General features: G+C 52.5%; 5 protein-coding genes across 5 annotated transcripts; 2 read left to right on the forward strand and 3 right to left on the reverse strand.

The window, feature by feature from the left end:
• Positions 1-295: 295 nt before the first annotated feature.
• On the reverse strand, positions 296-1759 carry PV09_03542 (uncharacterized protein). The gene is made up of 4 exons (XM_016356755.1): positions 1675-1759; positions 1395-1484; positions 514-1341; positions 296-458 (listed from the first exon to the last, which is right to left on the reverse strand). Exons 1-4 carry the CDS (start codon positions 1714-1716, stop codon positions 453-455), a joined length of 966 nt encoding a protein of 321 aa, XP_016215548.1. The 5' UTR covers positions 1717-1759; the 3' UTR covers positions 296-452.
• A 149-nt stretch (positions 1760-1908) lies between these two features.
• PV09_03543 (uncharacterized protein) lies at positions 1909-3312 on the forward strand. The gene has a single exon (XM_016356756.1). The coding sequence runs from the start codon at positions 2166-2168 to the stop codon at positions 3000-3002; it is 837 nt and encodes a 278-aa protein (XP_016215549.1). The 5' UTR covers positions 1909-2165; the 3' UTR covers positions 3003-3312.
• A 2838-nt stretch (positions 3313-6150) lies between these two features.
• On the reverse strand, positions 6151-6849 carry PV09_03544 (uncharacterized protein; the record flags this gene model as incomplete). Its single annotated transcript, XM_016356757.1, has 1 exon — positions 6151-6849. One exon carries the CDS (start codon positions 6847-6849, stop codon positions 6151-6153), a length of 699 nt encoding a protein of 232 aa, XP_016215550.1.
• A 678-nt stretch (positions 6850-7527) lies between these two features.
• PV09_03545 (uncharacterized protein) lies at positions 7528-9865 on the reverse strand (the record flags this gene model as incomplete). Its single annotated transcript, XM_016356758.1, has 2 exons — positions 7528-9136; positions 9186-9865. The coding sequence occupies 2 exons, from the start codon at positions 9863-9865 to the stop codon at positions 7528-7530; spliced, it is 2289 nt and encodes a 762-aa protein (XP_016215551.1).
• A 92-nt stretch (positions 9866-9957) lies between these two features.
• On the forward strand, positions 9958-12126 carry PV09_03546 (uncharacterized protein). Its single transcript, XM_016356759.1, has 2 exons — positions 9958-11242; positions 11347-12126. The coding sequence occupies exons 1-2, from the start codon at positions 10169-10171 to the stop codon at positions 11665-11667; spliced, it is 1395 nt and encodes a 464-aa protein (XP_016215552.1). The 5' UTR covers positions 9958-10168; the 3' UTR covers positions 11668-12126.
• The last annotated feature ends 1308 nt before the right edge of the window (positions 12127-13434 follow it).

A 13434-nucleotide genomic window follows, 5' to 3' on the forward strand; every position in this document is an offset into this window, starting at 1 on the left:
CGGCCAGGTTTTTCAAAATTTTGCCTTGGTTGCGAGCCCCGCTTGCCACGTGCGTCCCAACCTCTTGCAAAGCGCCCTCTCGGAAGGGCCTTTGTTCGTCAGATTCCGGCGACGCCTCCGTGCAACACGATGCCCTGGGCACCCATCGCACAGCGAAACACACGTCACGCCATGTGCGCCTACGCTGCCACTGTCACATGTGTGTGTAATGTACGAAATCAAGTAGGTGGGAGTCTGTAGGATGCCGGCGTTCACAGCGCGCTGCGAGCAGCTTTCTAGACAAGCACATTCCACTCGCGAAGAAACCAGAGGATATTGATTTGCTTGGGTATCTATACAACCTAGATCATTGCCTGTTCCTCAAGGCCCCGTAATTTAAAATCACATCGACCCGAAAACCCCACCGGCTATGCAAAATTAACACCCTCAACAAAGCCGAAAAAGAGAGCAGGTCAGATCTATTCAAAGTTTTGTCAGCTCTGTACTTCATTGTGACCGACAGCCTCAACTTACAAACTTCAGCTTCTGTCTGTTGACCCTTCTCGAGAAATTCGCCATCGCCCGCGTCTTCTGGTGCGCTATTTGTAGCCTCCTGAACGCTTCCCTAATGTGCGACGGCTGCACTGGCTCCCTCTCCTCATCGGGCCAGTCAAACAGTCCCGGCTCCCTCTGTCGCTTTGCTGCGTTCCCTTTCTTCTTGCCCTCAGCTCCAGTTCGCTTTTTCCACAGGTCCTCGGCCTCCTTGACCTTCAGCGCCTCCTCCGTCAGAGTTTGCACAATTTCATAAGTGAGAAAACCGAGGATATCGATGATATCGTCGTTCGGCTTTGCATCCGTTATAACTCCAAAGCCGGCCCAGTCGCGAAAACGCCGACCTTTGCGGAATGTGAATGACGCCTGTCGGCATTCTGACCAGTGCATATAATCTTCTTTGCTCATATCCTTGGTGCGCTCATCGGCGTACTTGAGACGTTGCAGAGTGGCCAAGGTCATTTCTTCTTCTTCCTCGTCTTCCTCATCGTCACGGGGTGGAACTTGCTCAGAGAAGTACGATGGAACATCCCAAACCAAGTCTACGCGTGCTTTTTTGTTCTTCTTGAGATCAACCGCAGGTCCTGCGGGCCCGGCTACGCCGCCAGCAAGATCTGTTTCGCCGCCCACGTCGGCGCCGGCATCCTTATTATCGTCGGCTTCTTTAACGTTCTTTCGGACATCTTTCCACTGTAAGAAGTGTCTCAGCCGAGCCAGTTTAGCTTTGTCGTGGCGAATAAGCATCATCAGATCATCCGTAGCTATACTGCGGCTACCCCTCCGGGTCGCCAAAGCCGTGCATTCTTTCAACTACGCAATCTAAGCTTTTGAAATTCCAACAATGAGAAGAAAGCCGCGCGTACCATCTCCATGACTTGCTGTTGAACTATTGACTCTACAAGCATGGTCGTCTCCGGCGATGGCTCCCCCGTCTCGCCAGAGACGAACATCATCTAGAGGATAGTTAGTGAGATCTTCTACCCAGATCTTCAAGTTGAGGAAGAGTCTGAAGAGTCTAACATGAAGAATACTGGCACTTGAATGCGTTTAAGAGTCAAGTTGCCAACTGCATTTCATGTCCATCCACTGAAGCAGGGAGCGGTTGTTGCTCTTGTCCGGAAGTCTGAACAATAATAAACTGACCTGTTGGATCTCTGTCCTGTACTTTGCTGTCTTTTCCGCCATGTTCAGTGCAATCTGAGTGATAAAAAGCCGAATGTGTCTATAAAGGCCTCGTGCGGCTGATGGACTGTTGGATAGGGTTGAGTGAATACCAGCGTTTCATCAATGCCTTGAAGCCTCAGGTGTCCCGCCGTGGTGTTTCGCCTAGCTTGAATAACAACTACGGCCCCTCAAATGATGTCTCATCAAATATTCCTTGGCTGATATACAAACCAATATATTGCAAATATTAAGAGTCATAAAATCACTCCAAGAACACTTGAGGAAAATTGCTGGATACGTGATTACTCGTTGCCCCCTTTCTTACCCCATTTAAATCAACAAAGTAAGCATTTCTTTAAACAACCACGAACTTTCCCTCCTTGTCAGTTCGGGGACCAAAGGCAAACATAACACGTTCGCCGTATCAAGCTTTTAGGCTTCGAAAGGCCCAATTATATACGACTACAGCAATGCCAACGCTCAATCTCCCTGGCGCTGATCTCTACTATGAAACCGTTGGCTCTGGCCCTTTACTGCTGTGCATATCGGGCGCAAATGGAAATTACGAAATCTGGAAACCTTTGGCAATCCAGCTGAAGAAATTTTTCACCGTAGCAATGTACGACAGACGTGGATTCTCACGTAGCTACCTCACAGGCGCACAAGACTATTCTCGACGGATTGAGACTGATGCGGACGATGCACAGTCGCTGATCAAGCATCTCTCACCAGAAGAACCTGCGACTGTCGTCGGCAATAGCTCTGGTGCCATAGTGGGTCTCGTACTGCTGCAGCGTCACCCTGAAGCGGTCCGCATGCTGGTTGCGCATGAGCCTCCAGCGTACTCTTTGCTGTCAGACTTTGAACGTCGGAAAAAGGAGCAGCAAGAAGTATATGACATATATCGCGCATCTGGTGTCTTCCCTGCCGCAGAAAGATTTGCCGACCTCATCGAGGCCGGCGACGAGAAGCCAGGACTATTGTCAAACTTCGATCCACGCTCTGGACCATATATCTCAAGTAACACACAATACTGGTTTGAGCGAGAACTATTATTTTACCCTCTTTATGAACACGACTTGCGTAAATTGAAAGAACAGAAAGGAAAATTGATACTGGCAAATGGCAAAGCATCAAAGCCTGGTGTTGGGCATTTGCTCACTGGCGAAGCCTTGGGGGATGCTTTCGGAATAGGAGTTAGAATGTTTACTGGTGGACACGTTGGATTTGCTCCCTTCGCTCGAGAATGGGCGCAGGAACTACGTGGATACTTGAAAAAAGAAAATACGTTCTACAGCTTCTGCTGAACAGATGGACTCGAACTGGCTTTTACATAAAGTCGATCATGAAAGAAAGGAGCAGGGCTTAGAGTGGCAATGTATGATGTAAAATGCGCTTGCCGGTACCGAAACAAAGTTTAGAAGCCAAAAAGAAACCAGGAGTAAGAAGGTCGGATATCATTCCTGTATTGCGAGTTCCGAAACCCTTAGTTTACGGTTCAGCTACATCAAGACCATTACGGCACATTCTGTCAACGTTTATATCCCTGTACTGCCGTTTGTTTTGCAATCTAATGAACGAATCTTACATATGTTGGCGGTTTGAACACGGAACTCCGAAATGCGCACAAAACCGCTGATGATGATTACAACGAGGTAGAGTTTATGACCAAAACTTTGTTCTTAATACACTTACCCTTAAACCAAGCAAGAATTCAGCTCAAGCAACTTCAACTTTTGCCAAGCACTTGCTGTGCGGGACTGGGCATGTCAAGGAACGTGCGGTGTAGCACGAAGACGTCGTACGAGTGAAAGACCGAAGTAGAAAAGTCTCCAAATTCCAGGAATATGCATGACGTAGAAGCTGGTGACTGCAGATTGACAAGAAAGCCGAAAGGACAGACTGAATATTCTTCTCAGGTCCATGCCTACACAAGCTCGAGTGATGAACTTCTGACGACGGTATATTTGGAGACTATAATACTTTGCTCCAGCCGAGCTCCACATGCATTGCTAAGCGAAGTCAACATAGCTGCGAATGAACTCATATGGCATTGCTAGGCTGAATTCTTGAGGCGTCATCTATCCTTAAGTGATTCTTACGGTCCCCTTTCGAGCAATGCAATGGTAAAGAAACAGAAGTTACGTGCTCCTGTAATTTCAGACTAAGCCAAAAGGCTCTAAAACGATCTAGTTATTTAGTCGGGTTTAAATCGATAAAACCCTGACTATGTTGCGGAGCATGAGGATGCGTCATTCGCAAGGATTGATAACTGCCTGGATTTGGACGAAGTACTAAACCCGACCAAGATTGCGTGGCTAACGATGGACGGTCAAATTACAGAAGATGCTGTCGCTCACGGCTAGCTGAAGCCTTTGTGAGCAGATCAGAACGGAGGTAGTAAGGCCGTAGTCAAAGCGCAAAGCAGCGTTGGCTCTATGTAGCATTACCTCATGAACACTTCTATGTGCAGCCGTGCACTTGGCGTGATTGTTATGTCGTTGCCGTTCGTAATGTTGTCACCAATCGTTTTGTCAATGCTCTTTGCTGAGAAAGGGAGATCGGTGTATGCTAGGAGCGCAGACAGGCAAGCAGAAAAAGAACAAGTCCAACGTTGAGAAGGTCCAATCGAGGAAGAAGAAGAAGATGATGATGATGATGGTGGTAGTGATGATGCGGAACCCACAGTACCCACAGCGTTTATCGTGAATCCGTCCAGGCTGCTCGATACTGGCGCAATGAGACGTCAATAGCGTTGCTATTGTAAGGCAACGCATGAGAGCGCAAGTGGCAGAAGCTCAAGTCGACGCCCGACACCGTCGATGCCACCCAGCAGTGGGAGTACGAGCTCCCGACCGCGTGCTGTCTGTACACATGTAAATGCGCCGCCGACCCAATCGCGCTCAGAATCCAGGTTCTGACGGCCTCGCCTCCGAAAAGCAGAGCCAGTCCCGGCGCGAGAATGTCGGCGCCGATCACCATCTCGACCACACTCAAGTCATTTCTCCCACGCTTCCACGTGAGGAATGCCGGGGCAGCAGATCCGTACCTTATTCTTCAATGCTGATTGTTCGGGATCAACAGTTCCACCTGATTTTCTGTCTTTTGCGGTGTGTCTCGCGTATATCAAGCAGGTCGATTGGCCTTAGATTTACTTCCGCAGCCGTGTTTCGAATTGGGGCTCTTTTGATCAATCCATTCCTTGGAGCCGAACCGCGTAAGATTAAACCTGGATTTAGCCCGCTTATGCCTATTTATTATATATGCTTTCAATTTCGAACCTATTACGTGAAAAGCAAGTACTTTCTTAGTTATATGTGACCAGCAAAACAGTCATGGTGTAGCCTCTGTAGCGACATCTGCTACTAAAAATTCCGGACTTCTCAATTGCAAAATGCATGTTGACTGCCCAATTCTTACTTTCTCGATCCCGCGTAATTATTTCTAGAGGTCAGTGAGAGTCTATAGCCGATAGTAGATTATTACGATCTAATATTCTCTTTCGGCCTTAGCGCGCTTGATAGATCTGAAAAAATGGATAGTGAAATGAAATGTAGATGTTTAATCAATATGAATGTATTTTTTTTAGCCACAGATGGGGTACTATTATATCTAGAGTTTACCGTCGCATAGCCTTCCCAAGCTTTCCCAGGATTTACACCTTTTACAATACCTCGAACGCCACTCTCTCTTAGGGCTTAGTTATCCTGAATACCAGTCACAAGAGTCCAAGCAGCAAAGAACTGACTGTGCAAGAGACACCATTACTAACAGCCCCTGAAACAGCCAAGGAATATCAGCTTCTCGAAGCCCTTACTGTCCATTCCGATGCCATGGTCAGGCTCACTTGCACCAGCGATGGAGGAAGGGGCAAGGTCTGACCAAATTCATGCTGACTGTCGTCGACAAACAGAATAAATGACCGTTCTCAAACCACAGTATTTCGAATTTTCAACTGGTCACGGCTTTTGTCTACCAACTGAGCAGACTCGCCACGGAGTCGGTAGGCAAACACAGTCAGAGTAGGTCGGTGTAGGCTAGGCTAGCCCATCGCACTGCAGCGTACACGGCGCGGTATTACAAGTTCGCTGTTTTTGTCTGTGATGTCTCAATGCAGGCTGGAGTATGCGGTGGGTAGAACCACGGGCTAGAGTGGATACCATTCGATTTGCTCGCAACTCCAGTCTATACAGAGAGTTCAGTGCTGTAAGGTTTTTTTTAACCCTTCCGGTTTGTTCGTTTACTAATTCCTGGTGCCAAAGTAGAATTTTGTAAGGAATTAGACTTAGAAACTCATCACTTCCGTTCTGATGTTGAAATCATAAGTGTCCAGCTTAGGTTTCAACGGGGTTAAGGCCAGCCAGAAATCTAGGTACTAAGCCTTTATCTCGTCAGCTTACACGAGTACTTTAGTTGGAAATACTGGAATCTAGCATCCACTGTTGATCCCATCTCTCAGTAGTCATCTCCATATCTCGCCTCGTCCCTCCCGAAATCATAGCTCTCCTCGATGCCATCTTTATATGCATCGACCCTGTCATCAAAACGCTCTACCTCGCCTACTTTCTCCCCTACCCATCCTGCAACGTCATCTGGCACATCCTCAACGTCCTGCACTGCATTATCGATCCTTGCCTCGGCGTCCCACTTCGCGCGATCGTAGTCGTATTCGATATCCTGAGGAATCGCTTCGACTTCGCCGACCTTTTCGCCCGTCCAGCGTGCTGCATTGTCCGGGAAGTCCACTACGTCGGTCTCAACGCGATCTACATCGTAGTCCACACGATTTTCGAAGCGGTCCTTGTCGTATTCGAACTTCTCCTCATCGCGACGCCAGTGCTCTTCCACCTTCTCGCCCTCGTGCATGAGAAGTGCACCGCCTGCAAGTCCAGCAACGGCTGCAATGGCCGTGTTACGGCCAGTGTGGGACTTCTGCTCTTGTTGCGGCGGATAGTTACCTCCACCCCCGTAGCCTCCATTGTAGCCCGGAGCCTGGGGGAAGTTCCAGGTGCGCTCGCCGGTCTGCTGGTTGACGAAAAACCAACGCTGACTTTGGTAATCGTACTCAGAGATCCATGGTGGTGGAGGCTGCGGGGGGCCTCGGTATTCTGGGTGGGATGGTGGGTGGTGGAAGAATTCGCTCAGGAAGGACATTGTGGTCAGTGGTGTGGTGATTGTGGTTTGTTGCAAGGTTGACGTGTAAACTGTGGAAACAACGAGCCTTATATAATCGCGTGGGCACCGTGAGGAAATATGATGCCACTGGAAGCAAAGAGAAAGTGAAGAGGAAGTGACAGTGACAGCAATGCCTTTTTATTGTTGCCCCACGCAAATAAGTAGCAGCCGCCATGAGCTGAGAAGCTCAAGCTGCAGGGTCTGGACGTAACGCTCCCGAGTGCAGCTGCGCCACACGATAACTTCCACCAACTTCGTTGCCGGTGCTCAAAGCTTGCACAGCCTCTGTTTGCGTCAGTGCAGAACCAATCGCGACGATAATGTCGTATCGGTAAGTTGTGCCAGCATCGGAGAGAAAAGACTCAGTTTCAGCTCCTGGTGTGCATCGAGAGCATAGCCACCACCGCGTTCCAGATCACGATGGACCGCAGCCAAGCCGGGTCATGAAGCTTAACATTAGCTTAACTCTTCGAAACGCGGCTGCTCCCGGACCAGGACCCAGTCCGAAACCAGGACAAACCGCCAACCACTCCAGCCTCAGTTGCACATCTACAAACATGAACCGTGGCTGTGATGATGGCCCGCATCGGGTCATAATCATGAAGGATCTTGAGGTTGGAAAAAAGAGTTAAGGAGCTTCAAAGGGGTTACTGGGCCTCAGCCACCCTCGCTCCTGACCGTTCCCTTGTTGAGCACAACGTCGTACTCTACCCACCTCGCTTTCTCTCCTCTCCGGCCGTCAACAATGCATCCCGGGTTGATGACGCAACATCCCATATAATTTAATGCGAATGCAGGTGCTTCTGGGTCTGCAAGAACCAACGCTGTCGGCAGTGGATAAAGCTGTAGAGCGCTGCCGTAGTCCCAATGCACAGGCCGTGTATGGAGGGAATAGGGGGCAAGATGTCCCTGATCGAGGATGGTCTTCGTGAGACGACGTGCCGTGAGGGTGTCCGGGTCTATTTTAGAGACTGTAGGAGGCGGGTCGACTTCCATCGTTTGTGTGACTTGCGATTCTGGCTCTCGGTTCGTTCCGTTCGCGCAGGACATCATGTCTTCGTCAGCTTCATCGTCGATCGTTTCTTTATTGAACCGAAGAGCATTTCTTCTCAGCCGTCCAGTTGCATCGTCGCGCAGAATCGCCATCTCACCCGCGGTGCCAAACCAGGTCAGTCGTGTGGGGTTGCTCGTCCACACGATCTCACCTTCTTTCCTTCCCTTGCCCGAACCTCCAACCTCCCTGTTCGCTTCTGCCATCACACGCCTCAAACGACTGGTGAAGAGCTCAGGGACAGGCTTCTGCGGCAATGGCGAAGCCGCACCAGCAGAAAAGGCTGAATGCCAAGCGTCTTTATCACCGGGTACAAAGACGATATTGAGCCGTGCGATCAGCTGCGGGTAATCCGAGAATACGGATGCCAGCGCGTTGAAATATTCCTTGTATTCGATACTACCAGAGCCCGGAGAACCGGCCAGCGCGGCGTGAGACACAAAATTGCCGATCAACACCAACGACATCGGGAATTCAGATGGATCCAGCGCCGAGTACGTTGACAGCAGAGTGCGAACGGCAGCCAGAGAGGCAGGATTGTCCAAATTGAGTTCAGAGGCAATGGCGATCTTCGCGTTGCCAGCGTGCGGCGCCCCAGGACCCAAGATCTGCGACTCGAGCTTTCGCATGCGTATACCTGTAGCTCGTTCGGAGCCGACGCCCAAGAAGTCTGTCCAGCCAAAGCCAGGCCCGCCCACAGTGACCTTGTTCAGTCCAGAGTTTTCTTGGATGCCGAGTGCAGCTGCTCTACGTTCACAAGGGGGATGCGCCATCACTGAAGCAATGAACTTGCCGCCGATCGTACCACCAATACCACCGCTGTTTCCCAGAGCGGTCTCAGCTGTTGTGCTGTAGTCTTCTGAGTAGACACCGTCAATGAGGACAATCATGCCCGGGCAGAACCAAGAACTGTCTTCTTCTCCTACTGGGCGTGCATGCTGGATGTCGAGCGCAATGGTTCCTGTCAGGTCTGAGACAGCAAGTGTGCCGGTTGCAGAGACGGTCAGGAGGCCGAGCAGTAGATGCGTGCTTCCGCTCCGCCCAAGTAGATTCGCGATTGGTGTAATCCTGTTTGCCTCGGTCTTTCCCGCGAAGGAAGGCCCAGACTGAAAAGATTCGTTGCGTAAGATGCGTTGGTGCACGATGTGATATCGCTGACGGAAATACTCGATCTTGTGTGTTGGCGGAGCCAACAGTGAGGGCTTCTCGGGATTTCTACTTCTGTTAGCACCGGATCATTCTCCTTAAGAGTGAAACAGCATACTTGTCAAAGTTTTTCTTCTGCGCGTTATATGTCAACCTAGGCTGTTCGAACGTACTAATAACCTTAATCCACTCTCTCGGGTCCTTGATCTTGCTATTGTCCTCCTCTTCATCCTGCACCTCCAGACCCGATATTCCGAAACTGTTCTGGGTCTCTAACACTGGCCTCCCTAATTCTCCATCGCCAGACACACCACTCGCGTCTGAGAAGGCGAAGCTGCCTTGCCTGCTCAAGCCCGGCTTTCCTACTTGGACTTTGCCTCCCACCATAGACGGCTCTAAGGTTTTCAGAATGTTTTTCAGAATCTCATTGTCGCCATCTACGATGACGGATGTGCTCTCCTTTTTCCACATCTTGGCCGCCTCCTCCAGTACACCCTCTGCGAGCCCTTCCTCGCGCCATCCTGATCCACAGTGCCTTCCGATGAAAGTGGCGAGCGCGGCCAAGGCCGAGGATGTGAGCGTGAGGTTGTGCTTTTTTGTGAACGTTCTGAAGGCGAGGGGGCGCAGAGTCGCTGGAGGGAGCAGGACCGGTAGAATGGTAGGCGGCTTGAACTGAGGAGGGGCAATTGGATTTGTTCTCCGTGGGAGAATCGGATGTGCAGGTGTTCCGAACGCAGGCGAAGAAGAGGGAATGGGATTCGACTGAGCAACTTTCGTCTCCGCCAAGGGATTTGCCATGGTGGTCAGCTAGAGTATTGCTGTGCGCAGTGTTCGGATTCAGTTTTGCAGAGCGCACGCCCGCATGTCCAAATCGCCAGACGCGTTGTGACGCGACGGGAGTTGGACGCAAGGGTCCAAGTACGCCTGCCTCACTTCCCTGCACGTTTTTTGAGAGAAGACCGGCGCGAACTCACACCAAAACATTTGCATTGACACGCATATCTTGAGTGTGATCCAAGTCTTCCCACACGTTCTCTACCTCAAAGCAACTCTATCAATCCATCGATCATCAAGCGACTTTGCACCTCGTTGATAGCGAACATGGCAGAGACGGAAGATACGCCGAGCAGGGAAAAGCTCACGGAATTGACCAATGCAGCCAACCTGAAGTACTCGCTGAAAAACTACAATGAGGCGGCGGAGCTGTACTCCCGCGCGACCGAGATGCAAGGCATCCTGAATGGTGACGAGATGGCGCCGGAGAATGCGGAACTGCTCTATCTATACGGGCGATGCTTGTACAAGGTTGCCGTGTCCAAAAGCGACGTACTGGGCGGCCAGGTCGCCGGCGAGAAGCAGAAGGCGTCCAAAGCCGAGACATCAAAAGCAGCGGCGGCGCCGTCGCCGGGACAGAAGCTGGCAGAGGACGTAGTGGAGGCTGTGATAGAGGAAAAAGAAGGTGGGGAGGAGCGGAAGAAAGACGCCAAGAGCGCAAACCAGCCATACTTCCAGCTTGTAGATGCGGAGTGGAGTGATGATGAGGAGGAAGATGAGGATGCGGATGGGGAGGTGCAGGAGGCGATTGAAGAGGAGGACGATTTCGCGACTGCATATGAGATCCTCGATCTTGCGCGCTTACTGCTCGAGCGCCAAATGCAGGCGTTGCAGGAGAGCGATGAGAGCTCCGCCAAAGGCAAAGGCAAGATGGAGGCGATAGAAATGTCACCAAAGCTACGACATGTGAAGGAGCGACTGGCAGACACGCACGACTTGCAAGCGGAAATTTCGCTCGAGAACGAGAAGTTCGCCGAGGCGATCACGGATTTTGAAGCTGCCGCGACCATCAAGGACGAGCTGTACCCTAAGGCGTCGAGCATCGTGGCCGAAGTGCACTACAAGCTATCACTGGCACTCGAGTTTGAGTCGATGTCCGCCGTGCGGGAAGCGCAGGCGAAGGAAAGCGAGGGCACGAAAGCGCCAGCCGGCGAGAAACCGGAAGTGGACGAGAAGCTGCGCGAGCGCGCGCGCGAGGAGACCAGCATCGCGATCGAGAGCATAAAGCTGAGGATCGTCGAGGAGGAAAGCAAGCTTGCCGGACTCGAGGGCGACGCGCTCAAGAAGAAGCAGGAAGAAATCGCTGAGGTGAAGGAGATCTTGAAGGAGATGGAAGACCGGGTGAGTTAACCTTCCCTCCTGCTTCCCGAGCAAAAGGATGATGAGCGACCCCGTCTATCCGTTTCTCCATCGTCTCTCAGCTTGGCTAACACACATGACGACAGCTCGAGGAACTGCACGCCCCAGCCGTCACTATCAACGGGCCGGCGGGCGCACCCGAGGGTGACGCCGTGGGCGGCATTCTCGCGCAGGTTCTGGGCGAGACGCCGGCCGAGCAGAAGGCCAGGATCGAAGAGGCGACAAAGAATGCAAACGACCTGAGCGGGCTGGTCAAGAAGAAGAAGCCCAAGGCCTCGGGACCAAGCAGTGGCACTGCAGCTGCACCTTCTGGTTCGGGCGCAAAGCGGAAGTTGGACGAGGAGGTTGCAGGGGACGGAGACATCAAGAGGGCCAGAACGGAGGAGCTGACTGATGCTACGAGCTGAGCGGCGACCGTACTTGCGTTCCGACGGAACGGCATGTGTACGATGTCGCTCATACATGACGTGGGTTGATGGAGGGGGGAGGGGTGGGCTGGCGACACATGATCGTCGACACTATTTTTGTTGTAATGGGGTTTTTTTTTTCATGTTCCGTCTGCTTTCTCAGGGATAGCCCATCGTGACTGATGATACGAGCCCGAACACAAACAACGATACCCCAGCGGTGCGAAGCAGGACCGAGAGGACAGGTTTTTTTTTATTGTTGCTCTGGCAGGCCCGCGACGGTCGAGCTCGAGCAGGCTCGACGATGCGCAACGGCGATTTCGCGTAAACTGCGCAGGTAGATTTCAGTCTTGTCAGATTACTTGTGGGGCGACTGGTGGGCACACGGTCGGGTTGGGATCCACCGCGAGATTAGCACAAGAAAAGCAAATCGAAATGGCATAACCAGCTCTACGATATCTACAATAACTGCTCCCCAATATTGGCCGGGTCTGCTATCCACGACAGAGGGAGGGGGTCTCGTTGATCTCATCGTAATCATTGAGCGGTTCGGGCACCGGACGCTGGAGCCCTGCTTCTCCAGCGCCTGAAGGCGAGACCCACTGTGCGTCGCGTGTGTCTCTGTGTGCGTTTTTGTGTGCAATGTCGAGCTCGCAGATGAGACGGAAAAGAAAACAAAAAACAGAGCGGCGACGGCCACGATCCGATCCATGGCCTCTCACTGTCTCTTTCTCTATGTTCTCCCCGCTTGTGGCACGTCAGCGGATGCCGAAGGGCGGGGTGAGACGGGGCAAATGCCGTGATTTTGGCGGGCGGCGCACGATGGCACAGCGGATATGCGCTGTCGCTATGACTGGGGCGGTGGTTGGCAAAATGATAGGGTGCGAGGGCGAGAGCAGTCCTCCGTAGTGAGCGAGCTTGTCCGGGGCCACAAGTAGGGAGCCCCCAGCAGCAGTAGGGACTTTTTTAGGGGGGGGGGGGAGGAGGAATGAGGGGCCAGAGGAAGGGTAGGGGCCCCAAGCGGGACTGCGGCGGCCCTAATCTCAGGCCTGCTGCGGCCCCTAATCTCAGGCGCCCTCCCTTCCCCCCAGCGCACGAACGACAGATCAAATGAGAAACCCGGCGAGAGAGCCCAGAGGACATCAGGGAAGAGCGCAAAGTCAAGGAGGCTTATTTTTGTGCGCCTTCTGCACGCGTGACGCCCGCTCGGCGTGTGCATCGTCAGCCCGCATCACACGTCGCTGCGGGTGACAAGTCATCTTTGCGGGTGCTTCGACGATCGGGTTCCGTCATAGGGTGGCGAACATGGGACTTGTTTCCACGGTCGTCAGTGGGAGGGCGTGCAGTGATGGTTCTGGTGACGGTGGCGAGGGTAAACAAGACACGGACGCACACGCTCGCACGCACACAAACATCGATGGAATGGTGGATGGAGGGTGGTGCCGTCACCACCGTCGCGACTGCTCCTGGCGCTCTCATGCAGCCCACGTTTTCATTTTCGTAACACGGGCTCCATCTCAGCGGCGACCACTGCTGCCGTTCTCGTCTTCGGGCGCTGGGGAGCTGCAACGTGGTCGTGTCGGTCAGGCAGGCGGTCCAACCTCGCTTGGGCGGGCGTGGACGATGGGGCCCGCGGGCGTCAGTCAGGTGAAGACGCAGGGAACGGGCGTGTCGTGGCGACGGCGCTAGGCCGCAAGAAGAGCGCCTGCGTCCGTGCGCGCACACAGTGCCGGCGCAGATGGCCCGTGCGCGGGATCCCACGCGACG

The sequence above is a fragment of the Verruconis gallopava genome (genome assembly GCF_000836295.1).
Source record: "Verruconis gallopava strain CBS 43764 unplaced genomic scaffold supercont1.9, whole genome shotgun sequence".
Lineage (NCBI taxonomy): Eukaryota > Fungi > Ascomycota > Dothideomycetes > Venturiales > Sympoventuriaceae > Verruconis > Verruconis gallopava.